The sequence below is a fragment of the Gobio gobio genome (genome assembly GCF_949357685.1).
Source record: "Gobio gobio genome assembly, chromosome: 10".
Classification (NCBI taxonomy): domain Eukaryota; kingdom Metazoa; phylum Chordata; class Actinopteri; order Cypriniformes; family Gobionidae; genus Gobio; species Gobio gobio.
Genome location: NC_137116.1, coordinates 44,440,033 through 44,467,933, shown reverse-complemented (window position 1 = coordinate 44,467,933; position 27,901 = coordinate 44,440,033). Strand labels below are relative to the sequence as shown.

Below are 27,901 nucleotides of genomic sequence, written 5' to 3'. Positions count from 1 at the left end.
ACTCTTGCGTTTATGAGCAGGCGTAAGCTGCTTCATGGTCTTCTGTGACAGAAAAACAGAAACAGACACATCACCGTGCATTATCTCCGTCTCTCAACACGATTTACAACCGACTTCAAATCTATCTCTGAATCTGAGATTTGTACAAGTGACAACTTCGACACTGATAGAATAAACTAGCGGTGAGTAGAATATTACATATCTCTATGAGAAGATTGTATCTGTGAGTGATATTTTAGCGATGCACCTAAATCTGTGCGATCTATCGAGTTATCTATGTTTACAATAGCCTAATTGGCTACCAAACAAGACATTCCGGTTGCTCAGGTAACGTAACTTACCCAAGTGTGAAACTTGCGAACGCGTGTTTGTCTGTCTGTCATATAACTTACCTGTCAAATAATAGTTTAGTCAAAATTAAATCTTAAAGATATTTTAAAATATATATATTTTTAAATCCACTTGGTTAAGTTTATTTCGTAGCAAGCAATTTTGCACCATGCAGCTTCAGCACCCTTTAAAAACAGCCAATTACAGCTTTTTTTAATTGCCTGGTAACCCTACCAGCAGCATCCTCGAGAGGTTTGTACACACTCTTCACTGATGATGATTAATGTCAATGATCGCAAGTGACCTTCCTCATGCCAGATGCTTCTCTGCTGCCACGGAAGCAGCGACGAGAATCGGGAATTCACGGTCACGTGATCGCATGGTATTCCAGAGCCACGCCGTCATTGGCTGGTCGATGGTCTGGCTATGGTGGAGAGCAGCAACATCATCATTATCATCACCCCAGTGTGTCATTTCAGATAATCTCTGAATGATTTACACCAGGTAGACATGTTTGTGTCGTAAGCAAAGCTTCCAAAGGAATGCAAATTCTCACTTAACAGGGTTTTAAAGTCAAACGATAAGGTTGTGAATTTGTGTGTTATGAGTGAAATGACCCACGGCATTCAGAGTGACAGGCCATGTGAACTCACCAATTGAACTTCCTTGATGTTTTAGGATCTGACTCATTTGGTTCAGTGCAAAGTAGTGGTGGGGATTTTGATTGTTTCCAATGACAAAGGGCCTGTCCCAATACCCACACTTGCGTCTTGGCCACTTGAGCATGTGCATGTGACAGGAACTAAGTGTGCTAAGACTGTCCCCGGTGAAAAACATTGCCAAAGCTCAGTGCCTTTAATGCACACTAAAGCCACACTCTCTCTAATACCACATTTGAGGCTAAGCATATCCCATAATTCATGTTCAGAAACTCGTGCATCCCGAAATTGCAATATTTCGTGGAAGACATTGTAATTTGAATGCCCATATATTCTGTAAGAATCCGGAATTTCAAAAATCGAGGTTTTGTTACGAGTCAACAGAAATATTGTCATCTGTTCTAGATTGGTAAATACTGGATAATAAACCATATGGTCGGTGGTGTTAACAGCGTCTGAAAGCACTCCTTTTGTAAATGTGTAAATAACGCATTCAAACAGTGACAGCTGGTTCAGATTTAATGACAAAATTATCTTTATTAAACAGATTGCTTAGTAACCTTAGTGAAAGAAATATCCATTTTAATATACATATTTAACAATGTCTTGCGCATTGATTTGCATTGAGGAACAGTGATGTCAATGTGTGCTTTCCTGTTTCAAAGGAAACTGCACTTTTCCTGTTTGCCGAAAGAGAAATGTCCTGTTCCTCTAAGTGAAACTGGGAAATGTGCCATGGGATATTGGCACACAATTTATGCTTAAAGAAAAAGTTGCATAGCCAATATGTCACATGACTTCACATTAAATGTGTATTTAAAGGAACACTTGTTTTGAAAATATATATATTTTTTTAATTTTCCAGCTCCCCTAGAGTTAAACAGTTGAGTTTTACCGTTTTCAAACCCATTCAGCCGATCTCCGGGTTTGGCGGTAGCACAGAAGAGTCACGTTTTTAAATAGGAAAAATATAGAAACTCTTTGGTCATTTTTTGAGCGAGATGCTAACGGTCTAATCAGATTCAATGATCTATGCTAAGCTATGCTAAAAGTGCAACCTCCAGACCCGGAGATCGGCTGAATGGATTCAAAAACGGTAAAACTCAACTGTTTAACTCTAGGGGAGTTTTAGCAAGACGTTTGGACGAGATTTGTCCTAAAGCCAATATGTTACTGTAGGTGCCACTGGATTTTTTGGAAGTTTTGTACCGTAGTTTACAATTGTTATAACAATGATTCGTTTTTCTGTCGATGAATGTATCCAAACAGTTGCTCACCTGTCTAATAAAACACACAATATATTAAAACGACTTTGGTGTTTCCATGGTTACCCACGGAAATCGAGGGTAACGCAGGTATGATGTCATTGATAAGCGACGCACGGACACGGTCCAGTCGGTGTCCAGGTTAAAATTGCTTATTTCTCTAGATTTAAACATTCTTGGAAACATCTGGGATAATGTAAGTAAACAAGTCAACAAAACATATAACATTGTTCTGTTTTTTGGATATTGTAATCCAAAAATCTTGCATATTGAGCCTTTAAGACACTGTTGAAAGGACTCTACTATCCTTGACATTATCAAAAGATTGCTATTTGTAAAGAGGACAAAACAAGCACGCCTCTGGCTTTGTGCATATCGTTCTGTCATTTAAAAAAAAAAAAAAAACATGTTTTTACTGCCAAATTACATTCATCATGACCATAAAACTCTGAGACCTTTCTAATGAAAAATGTTGCTTCCCCGGTTAGTAGTTCTAAAGTTAAGATGTAGAGCTAATGATATGCGTGTAGTTTCGGCAAGCCTGTGCTAAACTTAACTACAATTTGGGGTCAGAAGGCTGCTCTTCACATGTATCTATTAACTTTTTACAGTGAGGTAGACTATCATTCAAAAGTTTTTGAAAGAAGTCTCTTATGCTCACCAAGGGTTTATTTATTTGATAAAAAATACAGTTAAACAGTAATATTGTGATTTAAAAAAATAATAATAATAATTTTTAATTAAAATAACTATTTTAATATTATAAAATGTAATTTATTCCTGTGATGGAAAAGCTGAATTTTCAGAAGCCATTACTCTGGTAGTCACATGATCCTTCAGAAATCATTTTAATATGCTGATTTGGTGCTAAAAAACAAACAAACAAACATTATTATCAATGTTGTAAAGCGCTGTGTCACAGTTTCCACAAAAATATTAAGCAGCACAGGATTATTTGATAGATTGTAGTTCAAATGAACAGCATTTATTTAAAATAAAACAATGTACAACTGCACTTGATCTGTTTAAAGCATCGTTGATTAACATAAATTATATTAATAATCTAAAAATTTCCCCTCTACAAAAGATCCCAGTTTATATGTCAATGGCAGATCTGCAGTACTTCACGTATTACTCATTAGCTTTCAATAAACAAACCAGAAAATCCAGGAATGAGACGAGCTGTCAGTCACATACTTTTTGAGGTTTTCAAAGTCATTTTTGTATAGTACAGTAATTGACAACTAAACATGTCAAAGGCAGCTTTGGGTTTATTCTGACCTAATTCTGTTCCTTTTTTGACTTCCACAGCATGTACACATTTGTGTAATGCTTTTTTTATGTCACGTATAAGAAGAGCTCATTTTAGCACTTTTGCTTGCAATTCGTTCCATATTTACATATGGTTTTGGTTTCTTTGGTTAGATGAGATGAACTTTAGCAGGTCAGCTGCACTTGTGTGCGCTCATGCGACAAATGCGGTTGGAGCAGAAAGCTCAAGTAGTCTTGCAGATCCACGTATGCAGATGCACAGCAGCACAATATTGGCATTATTATGGCAGTGTTAATGGGACAGATGTGCGTTTGTGGGCTACGTGTCTATAGACTGATGTCAGTGCAGCTGTGCTGGCTTTTGTAAGCTGATGTATCATACTCAAAGTTGCACTGTAGTAACCTCATTGCTTCTGCATTGGTTTGTATGTATGAGAGGGAGAGTGGCGTGTGTGTTTTATAGCTCCTCCCCCTCCTGGCTTCAGTGGGCTGGTATGCCCATATATGGGGGATGAGTCTTGTGGTGTGAGAGATTTCCACCAATCAGAGCACGAGGAGTGTTTTTTAGGAAGGGGGTTGAGGATACTGTGTAGGGGGTGATGGTGCCGTTGAGGGTGTGGTTATAGAGGAGTGGAAAGCTCTGTGTTTGAAAATGAATGTGCTGCATGCACAGTTGTAGGGCGTAAGGAAGCAGCCATCATTTTGGAGTGAGACGATAAGGAAACCGAAGAAACAGGCATTTTATCTTTGATATAGAAAAGCCAAAGACAGAGCAGCATTTTCCAGCCTTTAAAGATGCACTGTAAGTTTCCATTTCATGTTTTTAATTTGTTAAATGATGGTTTTATAGCACTTACGGTTGGTAAAGAAGATGAATCACACCCCTAAACACTGGGAGTTGGTTTCTAAAGCAACAGATCTGTTCGTGTGTGATCATGTATATGTGGTGTATTGGTGTTTGATGTGTTTAGATCCTAATGGATGTGGATTGGGATATGACATTAGAGGCGTGGCCCGGTTCATGGTGGGTTTGCATATGAAAGATACAGTTTCTGTTTCAGTATTTACCACAAACTTCTCATTTAAATGAGAAAATGGGCATTGGAAACTTTAAGTATCATCTGCATGATCCCAGCTCTCTGTGCCGGCATACAGATGGTAATTTTCGGGTGGGGGCTGAGCGGTGCCGGCAACTGCTGCCAGCATCAGCTGTGTGGAAACCCCTCCTCTCCCGTCCTCCTGTTGAGTCCTGTGTTAGCGCAGGCTCGGATGGCACGGCAGAAGCGTCGGCAGTAAATTAACAGGATGTTTGTGTTGTACGAGGTGTGGCCGACAGGATTTGCACATCCCTTAGGGCATCTATGCTCCGTTCATATTCTCCCATCATTCAGCAGGACAGACGCCGGTCCTCATAGTGATAGCTGTGATTGTGTCTGAAAAAGTGAGGGGAAAATTGAAAATGAGCTTGCAGATATGCAAGGTGTTTGATTTTAGAATAAATGTGGTTTATTACAGTCAAAATATTATTATTAATAGTAAGTCAAGAACTTGTCATAAACCCATGTTTTGAGTTAATGGTGAATCTTATTATTTGTGTGTCATTAATCATGGCTGGGTGATTGCTAATTTAAGGGAAGGAAGATGTGGAACATACACTACAGTTCAGAAGTTTGGGGGTCTTTTAAATGCTTCTGACAGTCAGTCTCTTATGCTCAGCAAGGCTGCATTTGTTTGATTAAAATACAATAAATCAGTAATATTGTGAAATATTATTACAATTTAAAATGACTCTTTTCTATTTCAATATATTTTAAAGTGTAATTTATTCTTGTGATGGCAAAGCTGAATTTCCAATAGCCATATTACTCCAGTCTTCAGTGTCGCACATGAATGGTTGTGCCGCATTAGTGTAGATCCCATCCTGATGCAAATTTACCAGGACAGTTGACAGAAAGTCCCTCGGTCAGTACCAGAGTGGAAAATATAGGACTACTGGAAACCACCTGGGGACCAAATAAGAAGAAGGTCTTTTCGAGAGTTATTTATTTATAGTCATTAAGCAGAGGATGGAATTTCAACCAACTGAACATCAGCTGATATATTAGTCATGAGGATGAAAACATCACTCTTCTTTCACCTCCATGACTCTTGGGTGTTTTTCGCCACGTTTAAAGGCCAGTAGCGCTATGAATACAGTATATTGCTGCTGAGTGAAAATGGCCATGGGTATCAATTCACAGCTTTGGACTGATCAAATGACAGCAGATGGCTGATTAAGATGAGATAAAGGGATGAAGAGCGAGAATAAACTGGAATGTGCTGGGGCTGTACCAGAATATTCGTTCAATGGGTTTGTATTCGATTTTCAAATTTGGGATTCGAATATTAGTTTTTTGTTTTTTTTCAGCACACCTAGCATCCCCCTCAAAACGGTTCTCATTCAAGCTTACATACGTTAACACTATAAAATCTGGCGAAATGCAATACTTTTTTTTTCACAATTATTTTATAGCCTAGCAGTTTTTTAATAGGATGGACCGTTGAATAGGAACCCAACCTCGTTATACTTAATAAATATATTTGCTTTAAATAAGCGCTTTTATATTTAGTTTTGAAACCACATCTTCCGCGATCATCTTGTTATTCAGCTCCTCACTCTCGTGATGAATGAGATCTGATTCCTGCTGCAGTTTGTGCTGAACTCACTGAAGTTAATCTGTTCTCTAACTGAACAACATTATTTTTACTACATTAATATATCAAAACTGGGACATTACAGACCTGTGTGTTTTGTGTCACTAGTGCCGTGTCCGTTCTCGGAGCATATAAGCCCTGCCTGCGCGTGAGCCGCGCCGCTTCTCAAGATTCCTGAATATGTTTAGCTCCTTCCCACCGAAGCTTTGAATATTTGATGTTGATTACTACACTGTAAAAAAATATTCTTGATTTAACTTAAACAAGTAAGTAACTTCGTTGCCTTAATTTTGAGTTCATTAGAATTACAAATTTGAGTTAATACAATGAAAGAAATTGGTTTAATAAATAGAAACTCAAATATTATTGTATCTGAACCACATAAATAAAAAAAAATGTTGTGATAAATCATGAAAATAGCACAATTTGCCATGTTTCACTGCATTATTACAAATAAAACGCACAATTACGCAATATGCTTACAAAATCTTTTAATAATATTTGAATACAGTGTGATGTCGATTCTCAAATGTTCATTGTATTAACTCAAAATTTGAGTTCATTGAAATAAAAAATGTAAGGCAACCAGGTAACTTACTTTTTAAATATTTTTTTTACAGTGTACAGAAGCTTCGAAGCTCAAAACATGGTATTCGGACCAGCCCTAGAATGTGCAGAATGACGATGTGTATTTCTATGAAATGACTGACAGTATTCAAGCATTTGAAATTCAGGTTTTTAAAGGTTGCTTGAGTTTGAAAATGCCAGATGAAAGGCAAAACGACTTCATAATGCAGTTTGGGAATCTTGTGAACGTTCTGAGATGCTGATTGGTTCCATTCTCACCCACCATCTACAAGACACACAAGGGAACATCAGTCACACCAGCAATGAGATGCAAACTTGCATGGGTCAATAAATCTCCAACAAACCCATCCAAATTCATATTTTACTTGCATGCCTTCAGTTTCCAGACAAGGGAGTCTGTTTATGAGGATGTTATCAGGCGAGCTGACGTCAGCCAAGACGAGGATTTGCATCTGCATCACTGAGTGCATGCTGGGATTCAGTTGTGGCGTGTGTGTGTCTGTGAGGAGCTCATGACATGGCACCCGCTGAGGGTAGATGAGGATGGCTCTGCTGGGAGGGAAGTTACCAAGGTGAATGGATTGGAAAAGGGGGGAGGGAAGAAGCTATATCATTCTACTAATTGGGGAAAAAACAGATGAGCAAATTTGTCCTCTAACAGTGTCTTTTTTTGGACATGTAAATACAGTGGTATTATTTGGAAAAACATAGTGCCCTTTATAAATAAAAAAATAAATATTAAAATATAAATATTTAGTTCTTTGGGTTTTTTTTATTTTTATTATTTTGATTCTTTATTTAGTTTTTCTCTTATTAATTATCTTGCCGATTTTTAGATTGACCTTTTCCTACACATCACATATAGAACACAAACTGTGTTGATTAAGTTAATGATAAAACCCTGTGGTTCATGAATTTGTATATTTCATTGTAGCATGGTGTTGATTTCTGATACTGTACCTTAGTGCCGTCCACCACAGAAGTTTTTGTGGAAGTGTTGCTCATAACCCTAATGTTTTCATCATCTCATCCGTGAAAGCAAAAACCAAAACCTCTGAGCAAAAGATCACGAAGCACGAGGCTGCTGAATAGCACCCTGTTTGTTTTTCACTCCCTTGGTTTATTTTCACCTTGTTTGGTTCATCTGAAAGCCTGTTTTTCTATCCGCTGGCCATTTGTCCTCATCATTACAGAGAGGCGGTAGCATCGCTGGCATGTGTTTTTATGGCAGCGGCGTGTAAAAACAGGCCGCTCGAAAGGTGCGGAGGTCAGGCTTTGGAATGGAGAGGGTAGAAGATAATATCAGGGTGGGCAGCAATTTTTTTCTGAATGTAGATGCGTTTCCTTTTCTTGGAAATGATACACTCCCTTTCTGTGCAGTCTGCAGGAGCCATGTTAGGAAATTCTGTGGAAAATGTGGTCATCTGCCAGAGCAATTCACATTTTAATGGTTTTCAAAAGACGAAGGGAGACTAATCTAACTATGGACAACTTGTTCCCAAGGTATATATAATAGTGAATGATCTTTGATTAAAGGACATTTTTAGTAGTAAAGGAATTTTAGTGTAGAGAAACTAAAAGGGAAAGTGTACTGAAGAAAAGTACCCTGCTCATGTCTGTTTAGTTTAGATAACTTTTGTTTGGCCATGTGACTGTCTCATGCTCACTTCAGGTGCTTTCCTTTTGAATTTAGGCTTTTACTCAACTTTTCATCCTATTCACCAATCTGTATGATAGTGTCTTGTGCCACTGCTGGTGACCCAGCATGCTTTGTATTAGATAGGCATTCATAGTTTGTTGCAGGTCTACATTTCACTTTAATATAGTGTGTTGTGTGTGTGTTACCATTGAGTAGTAAAGTCCATAATATGTAGTGCCCACTTGTATTATGTCCACACACTCTTTCTAGCATGTCCCCAATGAGGCCATCTTAAAGCATTGTATGTCATATTGTCATTATTTCCTATAGGCCATCCTTCTCCATAGATATTTACATTAGGCAATACAAAATCGGTGTGCTACTTTTAACAACACTGTGTCTATTCACTTTAGTGACTGCGTGTGAACCTACGGCCATGTCCACAGCCTTAGTGATGGACCATCCAGGGGACGCAAGCCGACTCCAGTCCTGTGGAACAGCAGACAGTCTCGCCTCCCTGGAAGATGCCATCGCAGAGTCTACAGCAAAGTCAGTGCCCTTTCATTTATTCTGTGTTTGTTCACATAAACTTAAAGGGTTACTTCAGTGATTTAGCATTAAGCTTTGTATCAGTAGAAACCTGGTAGTATATTCGAATTATGGTACTTTTCCCCCTGATATCCCCTGAGACGAGAGAATTATGCAGTTTATTTCTGGGAAAAAATCCTCAGATGACGTAAATATCGTCATTTTGTGTCATCTGAGGATTTTTGGCCAGAGGCTAGAGACTACAGGAGCTAGTTCCGCATGTTTTCAACCCGCCCACAGGGAAGGGATCTCGGGCATTTATAACGGAACGGTACAGAGCAAATTGAGTGTTTTAACTTTTCAATGAATTCCTATGAAAGTTTAGCTTCCATATGCGATCTGATAACGCGTCGGGAATGACATCCGCGCCTACCTCAGCTCTGCTCAGCTCTTCGCTCTCGTGATTAATGAAATCTGACTCCTGCTGCGTTTCTGCCATGCCTTTCGTTTGGCTCACTCACACTTTATTGAAAAGACACGTTCAGTTTTTAATTGTAGTGTCTGTTCTCTAACTGAACTAAATTGTTTTATTTCTATGAATATCAAAACTACGTTGGGGGGGCGGTGATAGAAAAATAAATTTTCTATCTTTTCTCCGTCTAGAAGGCACCAAATTCAAAAATATTTTCACATTTCTACTACATAAATGACACCGTTTAAAAACACATTCATCTTCCCAGAGCTGAAGTGCCCCTTTAAGGGATAGTTCACCCAAAAACGAAAATTATGTTTTTCGGCATACCCCCAGGGCATCCAAGATGTAGGTGTCTTTGTTTCTTCAGTAGAACACAAATGAAGATTTTTAAATCCAACCGTTGCCGTCTGTCAGTTGTATAATGCATGTGAATGGGGTCTAATTCTATTAGTGTAAATAAAACATGCACAGACAACTTCAAATTAAACCCTGCGGCTCGTGACGACACATTGATGTCTTAAGACACGAAACGATCGGTTTCTGCGAGAAACCGAACGGTATTTATGCTATTATTTCACCTCATATCAGACGAATGTCATCAGCTCTCCAGACCGCCATAACTTCCTGTGTCAAAATACCTGCGCGGTCATAGATATATACATAGATTCCTCATTAGTGCCTGCACGGATCGGTCGAATGAGGAATCTATGTATATATCTATGACCGCGCAGGTATTTTGACACAGGAAGTTATGGCGGTCTGGAGAGCTGATGACATTCATCTGATATGAGGTGAAATAATGGCATAAATACCGTTCGGTTTTATGCAGAAACCGATCGTTTCGTGTCTTAAGATATCAATGTGTCGTCACGAGCCGCAGGGTTTAATTTGAAGTTGTCTGTGCATGTTTTTTTTACTCTAATAGAATTAGACCCCATTCACATGCATTATACGTCTGACAGACGGCAACGGTTGGAGTTAAAAATCTTCATTTGTGTTCTACTGAAGAAACAAAGACACCTACATCTTGGATGCCCTGACGACATTTTCGTTTTTGGGTGAACTATCCCTTTAACATGCATGTATACTAGGTCAGGTCTGCGACTAAATTCCCATGGGTTATTTATACGTACAATTTTGACAAATTAGTCATGATTGGTTAGTTTGTAAACATGAGAATGAAGTTATGTGGGAGTGTCATTTATATATAGAAAACTGGTTGTATTACCAGTGGCTTTCTGCTAAGCCAGGTTCATAAAATAAAGATGCAATTCATCATAATGAATCGCATCAATACATCAAATAAAGATTACATCTTAAAATAAAGTTGACTAAACATATTTTATTATTGTTCCTTTTCAGATACAGTAGAGTAGGATTCAAATGAGATTTTGCATAGAAGTCAAAGTAGACTTTGCTGCATCAATGTGTTTTACACTGCCATTCAAAAGATTGGGGTCAGTAAGATATTTTTTTGTTTTTGTTTGTTTTTTATACTCCCCAGGGCTGCATTAATTTTGGTCTAATAAAAAAACAGTAATATTTTGAATTGTTTATCATTATTTTATTATTACAATTAAAAATAACTATTTTCTATTTTAATATATTTTAAAATGTAATTTATTCCTGTCGTCACTGCAGTCTTCAGTGTCACACGATCCTTCAAAAATCATTTAAATAAGCAGATTTGATGCAAAAAATGTAAGTAATGTAAAGTGATACTCATGGGTGTCTGAGAGAAAGATGAGGCCATTTCAGCTAAAGAATGCTGCTTGTCTGGAAAAGTCATGATTTGGTTTCCTGATTTCCTCACAGTGAGTCATCAGAGGAGGAATCGGCATGTGCCAGAGAGGAGCAATCAAACACTAAAGCCGCACAGAGTGTGCACACAGAATCAGGTGAGATTACACACTCTTGCAGTTTTTATAACACTCGCAAATCACTTGGGTGAAAAGTCTTACAAACAAACATACTTGCTTGATGCATGCATATGTGACCATAACCGCCATTTTGAACAGATGCCATTTACATTTTTCTGAGGCCCCATTTCTGCAACGTGTGCATTCAGTTCTGCATTACACAGCTAAAGCACAGAGTGATGGGAAAGCTGGCCGGAGCACTAAAACACAACTCACACCTCAATGTTCCTTAGCGTTTTCATTATGAAAACTCTTACGCAACTTCATTCAAGAACTTGAGATAACTATGACCATTGAGTGCTCAGTGAGAGGAAGTGTTAGAAAAGGAAGCTGCTATCCATATACAAACTAACTTCCCTTTCCTTTAGACATGCAGGAGGATGACAGTCCCATATGAGTTTGTTTATAAAGGTTAAACAGTTGCTAAAGCCGTTTGAAAATGGCCCATGTGTGAACTTCCAGAAGTTCCATCGCTCTGCTGTTGTCTGTCTTGTTTACATAAGATAATAGAGCTTTGAATGAGGTCATGTGACATGACCCTGGATTTACAGATCAAGCTGCTGTGATGGCTTTGTTTTTCATTTCGAACGGTTTTGCAGAATGTAAGGTCAGCATATGGTTGAGCGTGTTATGGGTTTTTATCAGATTGACACTGCACAGGACGTTGTAAAATGTGTGGGGTGGCTTTCTTCCCCTTTCATGCACAGCTGCAAAATCAGTCAAGATAAATTCCTGTTGATATTCTTTTCAGCTATCTTGCTAATTATTTCTTGCAGTGTCAAATTTCTGCACCATTAGCAGCAAAAGCGAGAATTGTTTCCAAGCAGGTTTCCCAAACACTTCCCCATCTGTCATTGATCAGGCAAAAATGCCCCAAACCCTTGCTAATGGTGAAATGAATAGATTGCAATTGGTTGAAAGTGATAAAACGACACACTGCAGTTTTGAGATGTTCACAAAACAGTTGGTCACTCACTGCCTGGAAGAGTCTGCATACTGATATGTCACCAGCAGTTTGTTTTCTTGTTCAAAGCTGTAAATGATTCTGTGTGCTCTGCTGCTAAAACCTCATCAGAAACTCTGTGCCGGTGTGTGTATGAGATACTAGTGATGGATGGGTCTCTCATGCTGAGGCGAAAGAGTGTGTGAGTAAATGTCCTGATAGGTTGTCGCTGAGCCCTTTGATTTAAAGCAGACACTGCAGCAGAAATTCTTCATCAGTTTGTGCAAACAAAAAGACCACACAGATACTCTAGATTTCAGAAACACAAGTCAAGTCACCTTTATTTATTTAGTGCTTTATACAGTAGAGAATGTTTCAAAGCAGCTTCACAGTGATAACAGGAAAATTATGCATCTTGGCTGAAGTCAGTTTTTAGTGTTGATTCAGTTTCGTTGTAAAGATCATCAAATCAATTATTAAATTAGTTCATTTCATCTATAAAGCTGTTCTGAAATGTCATTGTCCAGCTCAGTTCAGTTCTCATACAATAGCGTCAGTAGAGTCAGATCAATAATATTGTTGAATATTAAGTGTCTCCAACTAAGCAATCTAGAGAGGACTGTGGCAAGGAACCCAAACTCCATCAGGTGACAGAATGGAGAAAAAAAACAGGCTCAGTCGGGGACGAACGAACACAGTGTGATTATGATTCAGGCTAGCCAGACCCACTTCAAGATGTTGGGTTTGGAAACTCCCCATTTGCAGGGTTCAATCCGCGGGGCGGGATAAACGGTTGTCTTTCAAATTCTCTCTGCACACAATTGGATAGCGCCATGAGCGCCACAACCAACCAGAGCAAAGAAGAAGGTGAAGCGGAGCTAACTTTAGTTGATAGATTAAACTTAGTATCCGGTCTGCAAAACTCTGAACACATCTTCTTTTCTTAAGAATGACTTCCGTGCTTAACTCTTAAAGAAAAGCTTAACTCCAAGTCTTCCAGAGTCGCAGCCAAAGCCGATTCGAAAGACCGCTCTTCGCCAGCTTCTTTGTTTACAAGTAGGACGTAGAACCTCCGCAACTCTGCCGTGACGTGCCGTCATTATGTTAAGCCCGCCCACCGACTCTATACACGATGTGATTGGCCTGACCAGAGTTTGGTTTTTCCAGCTCGCAGGTCTACCGAGAGTTGCTAGACTACACTCGCGGCAGATTAGATTTGCTGCCGCTAGGGTGCGTCTAGATTTCTAGGCTAGATTCAGGCTGCATCACAAGGCAGAATTCATATCGGGATCGGTAGCATTTAAATATTCATCCAGTTCCTTTTGATTGAAGATCAGATTCATCACACCAGTATGGAGCTGAAGCTGGCCATAGGGTCTGTGCGGAGGATCTGTGCCGATTGCTGTCATGTCTTCGAGGCCTTCACAGGGGGTTGTCAGTCTCTGCTGCGTTTTGGTCGTGTCTAGGTGCAGGTCCACCATCTGATCTGGATATGGACCGGATCTACGGACTACGGTAACCTCGGGATAAGGATGAGAGAGACAGACTAATATTACCGTAGATGACATTCTTCTTACGGTTCCGTTAGGAAGTGTTCCCGGTTCTGGTTGACTGAATTTAAGCAGCCTAACAATCGTTAAACTGCTTAACAGAAGTTGATGATGTGTTATGTGTATGACTTGTCAAAGGGATGTGTTTTTAGCCTAGATTTAAAGTGACAGTGTATCTGCTTCCTGAACAAGGCTAGGAAGACTATTCCAAGGTGTGGATGCTAAATGGGAAAAGGATCCACCGCCTGCAGTTGATTTTGATATTCTAGGTATTATCAACTGCCCAGAATTTTGCAATAGATGTGAAGGACTATAATGCGTTTTAGAGCTCACTCAAGTACTGAGCAGCTAAACCATTTAGTGCTTTGTAAGTAATTAGCAAGATTTTTAAAATGTGTACAATGTTTAATAGACCCCTTCAACGTTTGTAAACATCGAAAACCTAGGTTGGGTGCGCGCGCAATGCGATCCACTGTTATCATAGTGAAAACGCTAATGTAAAGATTTTTTACAATTATTGCCAGATATCAAACTTTACTTCACCTAACTATTAAATCAGTCTACAGTTCACAGAAAACATTTTGTTTACTTACCATGGCTTAACTCTACCGTTGTTGTCACAATGTTGGCGCTAGACTGCGGCTACTACTACCACTTTTTGTAACACTTTACTCTTTTTACCTTTGCTTAGTCACTGAATTTCAGAGCACCGGGTAATGGACCAGTAGCTTAGGTTCGCTATAGAGGGCAAGTATTTATAAGGCACATAAAACAAAGACAATGACTAGAAACATACCAATTTATATTGTTTGTGCAAGATTAAATGAATATGCAAAAGCATCGTTAGCCAACGATGGTCGCAAGTTCCGTCGTTATCAACATAGTTAAATAGAGTCTGTGTTTCCCGAAACCATAGTTCGAACAAACATTCGCAAAGAGCATCGCAAAATTGTGGTTGGAACGAAAGCCTTTGACCTGTGGTTAGAAGAAGCATAGGTTCTTGTTTGCATGACTTGTGGACTTAATAAATCCTTATCTTGAGCTAAATAAGCAAGCTGACATTCAGTACGATCATATATTTTATTTTGAATACATACAAATGTAATTTATGTCTTTTAGTTTGTCAAGAGATTTAAAGCACCTTTTTTTTAACAGTGCGCATGTAGGCTACGTACGTGCCTAAGTAAGAACGAGCTTATGATTGAATCTGGAAATAAAGCTAAATAACAGAGAAAAAAGAGAATTACTCCTCAGATACCATGTACATAATTTATAGCAATTTTTTATTGCATGAATTCGATCTCAAACTCATTCATTAAAAGCAGTTATTACTCCACCACCTGCATGACATCAACACACCCCAGCCCGTTTAGTAGCCTGCAGTAACAGATGTCGTCAAAAAAAAATAGAGATCCTGCAAGGATCCTGAAAAACTTGACTCCACAACTGGTGCAATTTTCGCAGTTCACGACGCAAGTAGGCATTTTTTTTCTTGACGAGAAATTCTCTGGTTAACACACAAGTCAATGGGATGGAACAAACTTTCTGACCACGACATGCGCACTGCAAACTGAAAAATTTTCCTGTGACGTGAACCGTGAAGGGGTCTATAAGGAGCCACTGCAGTGTTGACAGAACCGGGCTAATAAGGTCATACTTCCTGCTTCTAGTAAGAGCTTAAGCTGCTGCATTTTGGACCAGCTGGAGTTTATTTATTAAGCGTGCAGGGCATCCACCCAGTAGAGCATTACAATAATCTAGCCTTTAGGTCATGAATGCATTAACTTTTCTGCATTTGTTATTGAGAGCATATGTCATCATTTAGATATATTTTTAAGATGGATGCTAGAGATGTGGCTTTCAAATGAAAGATTGGCGTGAAAGGGCACACCCAGGTTCCTAACTGACGATGAAGACTTGACAGAGCAGCCATCAAGTGTTCTAGTATTCTAGGTTATTACATGTGGAGGTTTTTGGTCCATTATTATTATTATCTCTGGGTGTTTTTTTTTTGTGTTTACAGCAGAGACTAGAACAGAATTTACTAACATAAAAATACCAAAAAGCACTGTGGTATTATCATTTTATGTATCCAAGTACCACCTGCTACCATATTACTGTTGCAAAACTATTTTGGAATAATGATCTGAGACAATAAATAGCTGTTCTCTTTGTAGGTGCCACCCCTCGTCCCGACTCCCTCTCCTTGCCCGCTAAGGGAACAGAGTTCTGGACTACATGGAGGGATGGAGAGGTGAAGCTCAGAATGGGTGAGTCCGGCCCTGAGGCTGAACCCGCCATGACTGTGGACCAGATGTTCACCTCTACTGTCAAGCGCTTCGGCAACTACTCCGCGCTGGGCTGGAAAGAGGGAGAGCAGTGGAAAACCATGACCTACAGCGAGTACTACAAGTCTTGCCGCACTGCTGCCAAGAGCTTCCTCAAGGTGAGGGCCATTAACTCAGATAAAATTGCATTGTTGAGGCTCTAAGAGTGTTAATATCTTGATTTACTCTCACAATATCTCATAGCCAGCCAGACAGACAGAATGTAAACCAGCAGAAATCACAATACATCACACAAAACCAAGTGACAGACTGTCAGCTAGCCTGAAGTTCTTTCACACTGACCCCGGGACATTGGGCCACATTGTTCAGCCCTAATTGTAATAAACTTGGCCAAGATACCAAAGGTGCGACGCAGCCCTGAGTTTGGGCTGCCATTGTTTGAGTCTAGCACCTAGGTAGCATAACAGATTCAACCCATGACTCTAGTAACTCATTTTCATTATCTTCTTGCTTTTGCTGTTGAGATCATGACCATTCAGCATTACACTGTTATCTGAACTGACATTGTAATGTTCCTGATAAGAGGAATATTTCTATGTAAGAGATGCCTGATAACAAACACTTAAAAACGTATAAACGATTATAAACTGGTGTAACTGTTATTCAGATCACAGACCGTCCTCAGGCAATCATTGTTTTGTCCATAAAGCATTTTGGACAAATGCTTTACTTGAGTAAAGCATTTGACCTCAGGTTATCTCAGGGAGAAAGGGCCTGCAATTAATGCGCTGTATGATAAGGCATCTGGGAAATGACAATCCTGGTCCTATTGCACTATAATTTTAAGATGGAAATTAGAAATATTTTAAATTACGAAAATAAAGCCAATTTTTACCTTTTTTTTTTTTTTTAAATGAGAATCAAGCACATTTTCATGCTCTGTTCTCATTACCATAATGCGTCTCATTCTTTTTATTCTCATTTCTGTAATATATATACTGTACATAATACAACAGTGCAAATCCAATACAGCAAAAATGGATGGCAGTACAACAAATACTATCATGATTTATATAATATAAATATTCTTTCTATTACGGTAATGAGAATTCTATTTATTTTCCCATTTAAAGTAATAAGGATTAGGATGAGTGTTCTAAAATGGAAATAATGCTTTATTTATTTTATTCAAAATATCATTTTGGACGTTCTTGAATTCTGCACAAGCCGGTCAGAGCCAGATTTTTGTTGTTGTGCAGCTTGAGGACAATTGGTCGCAATACCTGAGAATAGTTTCTCTCTGCAGCGGGAGGCTTTTGTTTATCGTCTTCGTTTTTTCCATGGCCTTCTCTTGGGATGAGGCTCAACTTCCTAACTGGTCACGATCTCCCTGTGGGGATCAGGACGTCATGCCTGGTGGCCGATGTGGGCAGATTTCCATGGTTTTGTTTATTGTGAAACTCAAAACGGGTGTAATTTGTCCAACTCGAACCCTGTGGGAGCAATTCAGATTGAATTGTGTGTACTCTAGTCAGCATAAACACGAAAGAAAGACTTCACCAAAGACGTGTTAGATGTCATGACATGCATGCAACATTTTGGCTGGTGCGACTAAAATAATTTAAAACTGAATCTTTTAGTGATTCTGTTAAACTGGTTTTACAAATAGTTTATCTCTAATGTCTTGTTGCAAGAACTTTTTTTAAGAGTTGAATGACATTTTGGAGTTACTGAACTAGTGAAGGTCTTAAACAGAGATGAACGGCAGCATTTAACTAGTTCTTTTTTGTAGTTAAATAAAGGTTATGTAAATTGCCTTGTGGGAATTCTTATGAGCGATGATGACTCAAACAAATCATAAGACAGGCTTCTTCATCTTTTATATGCAAACAATACATTAAGCTGTGTTTTTTTTGTTTTGTTTTTTTTTACTTTGAAAGGTGTTAATGTACATGTGCTTACTGTGTGTATATGTTCACAGCTCGGTCTGGAGCGGTACCACGGTGTCGGTATTCTCGGGTTCAACTCAACCGAGTGGTTTATTGCTGACATCGGGGCTATTTTAGCTGGGTATGTATTTATTGTGAGGATGTTTTACACTTTCTTCAATTCTTCAAAACAACCATAATCATATATGCAGGCTGCTGGTCATACAGGTCATTGTCGATAACACATCATCAGCGCACAGCCAGTGTTTGTCCCAAACAAAGCTTTAATCATTTCATCAGAGTCAAATAATGGCTCTGCTGTGCCATAAACTAACTATCTGTCTTCACTAAAGTCATAAAGGCAGCTGAGAAAAGGCACAACCTGCACTTGTTAAACAGCATCACTTGACCATATAGGTGGAGTCAAGCAGAAGTAGCTGGGAATGTTGTTAATGTTTAGGCGTTTCATGCTTGCTTTTTGGTTAAAAGAGTTCAGGATGTTTATTGAGGGATTCTGTATGTCATTGGCAGGGGGTTTGCTGTGGGCATCTACACCACCAACTCCGCTGATGCGTGCCAGTATGTGGCGGAGAATTGCCAGGCCAACATCTTAGTGGTGGAAAACCACAAACAGCTGCAGAAAATCTTACAGGTAATGAGAGTAGAGGAGGAGTTTACAAATGAACTCTCTAGAACCTTTTCTAAATGAACTCAGATCATACCTTTTACCTACACTACTATTCGAAAGGTTAGGGTTGGTCAGATTTGTAAAATTATTATTTTTAATTATAATCTTATGCTTACCAAGGCTCCATTTATTTCCGCAAATATACAGTTATTAAGATTGTAATTAAATACATTTTATTACAATTTAAATGCTATTTAAAATATCTTTTTTTGTATTATATATTTTAAAATGTAATTTATTTATTCAGCAGTCACATTATCTTTCAGAAGTCATTATAATGCTGATTTTAGTGCTAAAAAAAAATTCTTATTATTCTTTGATGAATAGAATGATTAAAAGAACAAGACATTTTACGTTTTGTGCAACAATAGAACAGCCTTTACTGTCACTTTGATTTAATACATATACCTGAATAAAAGTATTAATTTATTTTCTTTTTGTTTTAAAGTACTGACCCCAAAACTTTTAAATATATTCAAAATGTTCATAATTACAAAAAAAAAAAAAAAATATATATATATATATATATATATATATATATATATATATATATATATATATATATATATATATATTTTTTTTTTAATATATATATAATATAATATAATAAATTAATTAAAAATAATAATTTTACAAATTACCAAATCAGTAATTTGTATATATATATATATATATATATATATATTATATATATAATATATATATAATGTATTAAATTTTTTCCAACTGCAGTAATGAGAATGATTTCATAAATGTTAATGGTCCTGCCTTCAAGATTATATGATTGTGTGTATTGAATGCATATCGATAAAGCTTGCAAAAAAATACTTCTCATTTACCTGGTTATTTCTGGTCCCAGTTTTCAGATCCTGAGACTGAGTTCTGCTTAAACACATTAAAAATTAAGCCTCCATCTGCTGTAGGCTTTTTCCTGATGATCTCTTATGCTCTGTGTGTCTGTGTGTGTGTGCTACACAGGTCCAGGACAAATTACCGCACCTAAAAGCCATTATCCAGTACAAAGATGAGCTCAAAGAGAAAAAGCCCAATCTCTACACGGTACATTTGATTAGTCAAATATTTTCATTTCGGTTCTCAGAACCTAATCTTTCTCCTTTGCTAATTGAAATCTGACATTTGTTATGTAAATATCTGATACGCATAGTGGGCAGAGTTTATGGAGCTGGGCCGCGACGAGCCTGACGATCAGCTCAATGATATCATAAGCTCCCAGAAACCAAATCAGTGCTGCACACTGATCTACACATCCGGAACCACGGGCCAGCCGAAGGGAGTCATGCTTAGTCACGACAACGTGAGTTAAGCCCAAAACATCCAGAATATGACATTCGAGACTTTTGAGCAAATTCTAACAAAAACAAACTTTAAAATGAGGGTTTACTTGGGATATGGAGTACTTCAAGTCATCAGTCTTTCTCAATACTAAAATGTTCTCTCTGTCTTCCTGTAGCTGACATGGACAGCAATTGCAACAGGCCGAGATGTGGGTCTTACAGATGCAGATAAGTTACAGGAAGTGGTCGTGAGCTACCTTCCACTCAGCCATATTGCTGCACAAATGATTGACATCTGGCTTCCCATGAAAGCAGGAGGAGTTACGTACTTTGCACAGCCTGATGCGCTAAAGGTTAGTGTGCACGTTACACATCCTTTGCTCTTCATTTGACACCTTGGTGCTAAAAAGTTTCCTGTGTTTGTTGATACTTTTCATACTTTTATTCAGCAAGGGTTCATTCATTTGATAAATTATTTTTATTTATTTCAAATAAATGCTGTTTCTGTTCATCAAAGAATCCTGAAAGAATGTCATGATTTCCACAAAAATGTTGAGCAGCATAAGTGTTTTCAACTTTGATGATAACAAGAAATGTTTCTTAAGCACCAAATCAGCAATTAGAATGATTTATGAAGGGTCATGTGACTGAAGACTGCAGTCATGATGCTGAAAGTTCAGCTTTGCCATCACATAAATAAATTACATTTTTAAATATATTAAAGTAGAAAACAGTTTGTAATAATATTGTAATAAACACTTCCTGTCTTCTTTCCCTAATCCCTCTGTTTTGTGTACGTAAGAGAATATCCTAAGACAGTCTTGTTAGTTTAAACCAACTGTATAATCCTTTTTAAAGAGCTTTTTCACTGATCCTTTTGATGAAACATAATTCATAAAGTCTTAGTCATGCAGCTCTCCCACACAGAAAGTCATTTGTGATGTTCAGAAATGTATCATTTTCAGCCCTTTCCAGAAAACAAACCCTGGTTGTATTTTATTAAAACAGATGCATGATATGTTTCCCCTGTGATCTCTAGAAGCTGAGCATGTGATATCTGTAGTGCCTCAATGGGTCTCAATGTAGCGCCGCAGTACTGTTTTATAATAGGGTAGTTTTATAATAGGGTAGTTTTATAATGGGGTGATTTAACCATGCTTGCATGTGTAATAATAAATGTCACTGCATATCCTAGGGTTCTCTGGCCAACACCCTACGTGAGATACGTCCTACTGCGTTCATGGGTGTCCCACGAGTGTGGGAGAAGATGCAGGAAAAGATGAAGGCGATCGGAGCCAAATCGTCCACCGTGCGCCGGAAGGTGGCGTCTTGGGCCAAAGATGTGGGCCTGCAGACAAACCTCAACAAAATGGAGCTGTATGTACATGCACACCCAAACACACACAAAAAGAAAGTAGAACCATACATGGCACTCATTTTTAAATATCAGTAATTTACAGTGAGATCCAGAGGTCTGAGACCAAATTCAAAATCTTTTTAAACCTTGTTTTAGCAGTTAATGCTTCTTAATAATAGTAATTAAATATTAAAATAAAATATTTATTTAAAATAAGAATAACAGTTATGATGTCAGATTTCCTTATAGATAATAAAAACTAATAAAAAAAACTCAAACTGTTATTCTGCTAATATAATTGGACTTGAAACAAATTGTATTGAATTAGAAAAAAAGTAAAAGATGTGGTCTCATATTTTTGGACCCCAAGTAAGACGACTTAAAGGATTAGTTCACTTTTACATAAACTTTTGCTGATAATTTACTCACCCCCATGTCATCCAAGATGTCCATGTCTTTCTTTCTGCAGTCGAAAAGAAATGAAGGTTTTGGATGAAAACATTCCAGGGTTTTTCTCCATATAATGGACTTCAATGGGCCCCAAACAGTTCAAGGTCCAAATGACAGTTTCAGTACAGCTTCAAAGGGCTTTAAACGATACCAAACAATACCAGACGATGAATAAGGGTCTTATCTAGCGAAACCGAGCAGTATTTATGCTATTATTTTACCTCTTATCAGATGAACGTGATCATCTCTGAGCTCAGCCATTACTTCCGCTAAGTGAGGTCAAAATACAAGCATGGCCATAGATGTATACGTAGATTCCTCATTAGCGCCTGCACGGATCAGTAGAATGAGGCATCTACGATCAATATATCTATAACCACATTCGTATTTTGACCTCACTTAGCGGAAGTAATGGCTGAGCTCAGAGACGATCACGTTCGTCTGCTAAGAGGTAAAATAATAGCATAAATACAGCTCGGTTTCTCGCAGAAACTGATCGTTTCGTTGGATAAGACCCTTATTCATCATTTGGTATCGTTTAAAGCCCTTTGAAGCTGTACTGAAATTGTCATTTGGACCTTGAACTGTTTGGGACCCATTGAAGTCCATTATATGGAGAAAAACCCTGGAATGTTTTCATCCAAAACCTTAATTTCTTTTCGACTGCAGAAAGAAAGACATGGACATCTTGGATGACATGGGGGTGAGTAAATTATCAGCAAAAGTTTATTTAAAAGTGAACTAATCCTTTAAGCAGAAAAAATGGTACTAAAAATGCCCTCTTGAACCAGTTTAGTTATGAATATTGACACATCAGTTGGTGACATTTTAAACAGTGAAACTAATAGGCTCAGTATTCACAGAGCGGAATTGTCTTGTGTCTTCAGTAATGGCAACATGTCCAGAAAGCCACTGAACTATCGTTTGGCAAAGCATCTGGTGTTCCGGAAGGTTCGGAAGGCGCTGGGGCTGGATCGCTGTACGAGGTGCTACACCGGAGCGGCTCCCATAACCAAAGACACGCTGGAGTTTTTCCTCAGTCTGGACATTCCTCTCTTTGAACTCTACGGCATGAGCGAGAGCTCTGGACCGCATACCATCTCACTGCCTGACGCCTTCAGACTCACCAGGTACTGACACCTTCATTTCTTTTTTCAGCTGAAGTGAGTACTTTATAGTCACATCAGCTTGAACTTTTAGTATATTTCTAATTTGCATTTCTTTCTCAGCTGTGGAAAGGTGATTCCAGGCTGTAAGACAAAGATCTTCAGCCCTGATACCGATGGGAATGGAGAGATTTGTTTCTGGGGTCGTCATGTGTTCATGGGATACCTGAACATGCCTGATAAAACCGAAGAGGCTCTGGATGCAGATGGCTGGCTGCACTCGGGAGACCTCGGCAAACACGACCAGAACGACTTCCTGTTCATTACCGGCCGCATTAAAGGTAATGAGTTTGACAGTCGATTAAAACAGATTCTGTGCTTCCTCTTGAAACCTCATTTGGAAGCGGACTGAGACTCCCTTTAATGGTGGGATCCGCTTGTTTGGTGCGCACCAGAATTCGGATGGCAGCATCTGAGCTTGGAGTTGTTCACACTTGTAGTTTAGATCTCTTGGTTCTTTTGCTCTGGACCCAAATAAAATGATCCAAACAAAAAACACCTTTATGACATTTTCTGATGGAACTTACAGCATGTCCAAAACAATTCTGTTTTAAATGCGCTTGTATGTGCGTACATAAGATGGTATTTTTACCAGCTGAGCACACAAACAAAGATCTGCTGCAAGACACGGTTCCGACACCTGTGTCAAACTGTAATGGGCAACATAACTCCTATGATGAGAAAAAACATTCTTTTAGGGTTGTGTCTTGTGACATCACTTCCTGTTTTTGGTTCGTTTAGATGTTTTTAGTCCATGTTGCGTTCATATTTCAGCCGAACCGCACCAGAGTTCGTTTGAAAGGATTCGGATGCCAGCGTTCACACTTATTCAAATGAACCGCACTAACAGAGCAATCTTACCAGAGCAAGCCTGTCAAGTGTGAACACACCCTTACTCACTGGAACTAAAACAGCTATGCAATTTCATTTCTTAAGATGTTTAAATATAAAGTGGCCACACATCTCAATGGAATTTAGTGTGGTGCGTGTAATGAAGTTTCTGTTTTTATTCTAGAACTGATCATCACAGCTGGAGGAGAAAATATTCCTCCAGTGCCCATTGAGGACGCAGTTAAAGAGGCCATTCCACTCATCAGCAATGCCATGCTTATTGGAGACAAGAGAAAGTTCCTCTCCATGCTGCTCACTATTAAGGTATTATTCATATATGTATACGTGTGTGTGTGTATGTATAATATGTGTATGTGTGTCTGCAGATAATTCCAGATTAAACCTGTGTCAAGGTTATCCACCTTGCACTCTTTCACCAGAAATGATAAAGCGATAAGAGCTATCTTTTCCATAAATCTGAGCTTTTGTCTTAATCAACTGTGATGAGTGACATTTTATCAAATGTTTAGTTTAGATTTTTGTGGCTTTGTACTGTGTAACTCATTCACCAAAATATTCAGATCGGCTGTGATTGTCTAGGAAACAGTGTTAAATAGAGACAGAGCGACACGCTTCATAATCTGAAAACCACGTCCACCGTTTTTTTTAGCTTGTTTGCTGTACACCCTGTCACAAAACAAAAAACAGAACAATGTCTAAAAGCTACTATAAGTCAGAAATGACAAGGAGGCCGCTTCACGCAGTACAAAGTCAATGGAGAGGATTCAATTGTTTTCCCCCCTGGCGTGGGCGTGGCCTAAATGTGCTCTGTCTCTATGAAGTTATTTACCAAAAGAAAAGGTTCATTACTTTGGTTATTTAACATAATTGATTATTTTTTTTAAGCCTTCATTGTGTAATAAGCTTCACAAACTGAATGCTGTAAATCTAATCTGAACATCTCACCCGAGAAGTTGGGTTGTGTAAAGTTACTGAGATGACGTACATTTTTACTTTCAGATCATATCCGTATGTTTAAGTGATAAATGCTCAGATGTTATCAAACAGCTTCCACAAACTTAAAAGCTGCTGCCAACCAGTGGACATGTGCGTAATTACAAGTTCCACGCTTTTTCATGGAATCACTACGCCCCCTAGTGGCAATACTTTTTGGTTTGTAAATTGAAAAGTGTCACTAAATTGGGGCGCTTGCTATAGCTAGTATTACTAGTATTACATATTAGTTGTATAATATATGCAGTATTATATTACTATTATTGCTCATACTTCAACAAACCAGTTATAAGCTTCAGAGTGTCCCGCAGCATGATGCCACAAATCATGTAGTTTGTTGACTAAAGGTGTGATATTACTTTTCTCCAGTGGGAAATAAGGGTGAAAAAAAAAAAAAATCCCACAGACTTGTATTGAATTAGGGAACCTTATTACCTAGAGACCAGATCAGAGAAACCCTGGTAACCGCATGGTAACATAATTAAAAACACTCTTAGCAACCACATAGCATCCCCCTGAAAACCACAAACAACACCTCCGCATCACACTGGAGTGTGTTCACTTGCGAACACCTAATTTAGACTTGAAAAGCACTTTATCTAAATATAAATGGGAAAAGGATTGGATGATGTATTTAATCTAATCTAATATATCTAATCTCTTGCTCTCAGTGTCAGGTAAGCGGCGAAACAGGCTCTCCCGAAGACGAACTGACCCCTGAGGCGGTGGAGTTGTGTCGTAAACTCGGCAGCAACGCCACTCGAGTCAGCGAGATCGCTGGTGGCCGTGACCGCTCCATAAACGCGGCCATCCAAGACGGCATCACCCGCATCAATGAGAAAGCCACCTCTAACGCCCAGCGCATTCAGAAATGGACCGTGTTGGATCAGGATTTCTCTATCCCTGGAGGAGAACTGGGTGAGTAAATAACTTTCTGTCAGTTATTTCAGGGTTTTGTTAGTCATTTATGTTGATTTAAGATCTATATAGGCTGTTTGTTTAGCTGATTTAAACTCTCTCCCTCTCAGGGCCCACGATGAAGCTCAAGAGGCCAGTGGTCATGAAGATGTACAAAGACCAGATTGAGAGCTTTTACAAAGAAGTCGTGACCCCAACCACCCCAGACAACCCTCTGCCTCCTAAATAGGGGTCCAACAAAAGCCCTTGTCATCCACTTCAGAGCTCGGAGACACAGAGACTGACATGGTCTAACACACACACACACACACACTTACATAGGAACACCACTCAAACCTTGTGTTTTGCTTTATTGTTTCGAGTTAATATTTGTTCAGGGGTTTTGTATCGTTTTGTTTTTTTGTCATACTGTTTACATTTTTCTGTATAAAGAAGGAAAACATGTTTATGAAACAAAGCCATTTGTGAAAAATTCTTTTTTTATATTTTTTTTGTGGTGATTTACTATTTATTTTCTTGCCTAATTATAATGAAGTGAAGTGAAGTGAAGTAAGTACAATAATGAAGTCTTTTGAGCCATGTTATTGATATTATATGCAAGTACGGGATGATACCGACTAATTTATGGTTAAATTTATCAACAAAGTTTGATAAATCTTAATAGCTAACGAGCAAACTTGCGCCTCAGGCGTGACTGAATTCTTTGAGAGTAGCGTTCGGCGGTAGTGGTTGTTCGTCAACGGCACTGCTGTGAACAACTGCCACCAAAAGCACTGGTTGTTTAACTAGATGTTTGCAGAGGAACATCCTCAAGACTTCATTCTGTGAAGACCATTTTGCAGGAATCCCACACCATACAAAGCCATACATGTTTTTGTTTGCTTGTTTTTCATAACCAAACGCATCACATTTGTTTGAATGTTTGTTTCGTTTATGCAATATTGGTTAATATTGTTGTTTAATTCTTTGTAAAAATTAACCTGTTATATAGTGTAAATACGTATTGCATAGCCTACATTTCCTCTTCTGTGGTCTTGATGCTTTGCTGTGTCACTCTGACAATCCTTGAAGTAGCAAAACCATTTTCACGCCGTTGTAATCTGGTCAGAGAGAAGCGGTGAATATTTAACTTCTGAAATACGGGATATGAAGGATCTTGTTTGAGTAATAGATCTGTTTAGAGGTGATCATTTGATTCGCTCTGAATTGCATTATTCTGTGCTTTGCATGTGCAATAAGGACGTTTTAACCAAATATGTAATTGATTTTATTTATATTGTATACAAACATGCCAATATGGATTGATCAAAGAGGTTAAATGGACTAACTTTGAACCGTGAAAGTGAAGGAAATGCTATTTAATCTGCCAAGTGCTTGAATATACATAAAAGTAACTGAAAATTACTTCATGCAAATCCAAAGATTTGATTTTCCCTCTGTAAATAGTTTTATCACACTGGAGAGCTTTCCTCTAATACTGGACCTGTTATTCTAAAGTGTGTATTTTCTGACTGCACAGCATGACCACAGCGAGGCCTTTTTGTAAATAGGACGTAAATCGTGCGTTAAATGAGACCAGTTGTTTGCTCAGTCAGAATAGGTGAGAATGAAGGTAGAGCTAGTGAGTGATTTCCTTTCTTCTATCTGGGATTTCTATTATGGTTTAAACTAAATTACTCTTCATCCTTTTTCACAATCCACTTGCCTTTTATAAACCAAAAAACACGTTTATTTTTAGACAAAAATGCTATTGTAAGTCTGATCTAGCCTGACAAGCTTGAAGGGCAGCTCATTTGGAAATGTGAACATACGGTAACATGAAGTCTCATACTGAAAGGTTCGACTGGTTTTACCTGACTCTGAAAACTTCTGAGCTGGGTGACAATTAGTTGTGTGTAGTGTGAAGTTAAGGGTTTCTGAAACGTGCATGTCTGTTGAAACTGGATTTGTTGATTTTGGGAGATGAAACTCCAGGTTTCTACTTGTATGTGTGTGAAATATCCCTTTACTGGACAATAAATGTACTATAACCATGATCAAGTGTTCAAATCATCCTTCAACTTTGAATAAATGGTTTCATATGTCATTATAGGATCAGAAATGT

The 27,901-nt window shown here is 38.4% G+C and overlaps 1 protein-coding gene across 2 annotated transcripts; it reads left to right on the top strand.

Annotated features, from left to right (window-relative positions):
- On the top strand, positions 1 to 27,883 carry acsbg2 (acyl-CoA synthetase bubblegum family member 2). Of its 2 annotated transcripts, none has more exons than XM_079827439.1 (15): positions 1 to 182; positions 8,861 to 8,996; positions 11,266 to 11,348; positions 16,040 to 16,308; positions 18,132 to 18,220; positions 18,610 to 18,730; positions 19,745 to 19,825; positions 19,932 to 20,081; positions 20,238 to 20,414; positions 21,257 to 21,438; positions 22,756 to 22,998; positions 23,098 to 23,315; positions 24,050 to 24,189; positions 25,551 to 25,797; positions 25,908 to 27,883. In XM_079827439.1, exons 2-15 carry the CDS (start codon positions 8,884 to 8,886, stop codon positions 26,024 to 26,026), a joined length of 2,232 nt encoding a protein of 743 aa, XP_079683565.1. In that variant the 5' UTR covers positions 1 to 182; positions 8,861 to 8,883; the 3' UTR covers positions 26,027 to 27,883. The 2 variants fall into 2 exon arrangements, with proteins under 2 accessions (XP_079683565.1, XP_079683564.1); XM_079827438.1 differs by lacking the exon at positions 1 to 182 and adding an exon at positions 4,125 to 4,328.
- The last annotated feature ends 18 nt before the right edge of the window (positions 27,884 to 27,901 follow it).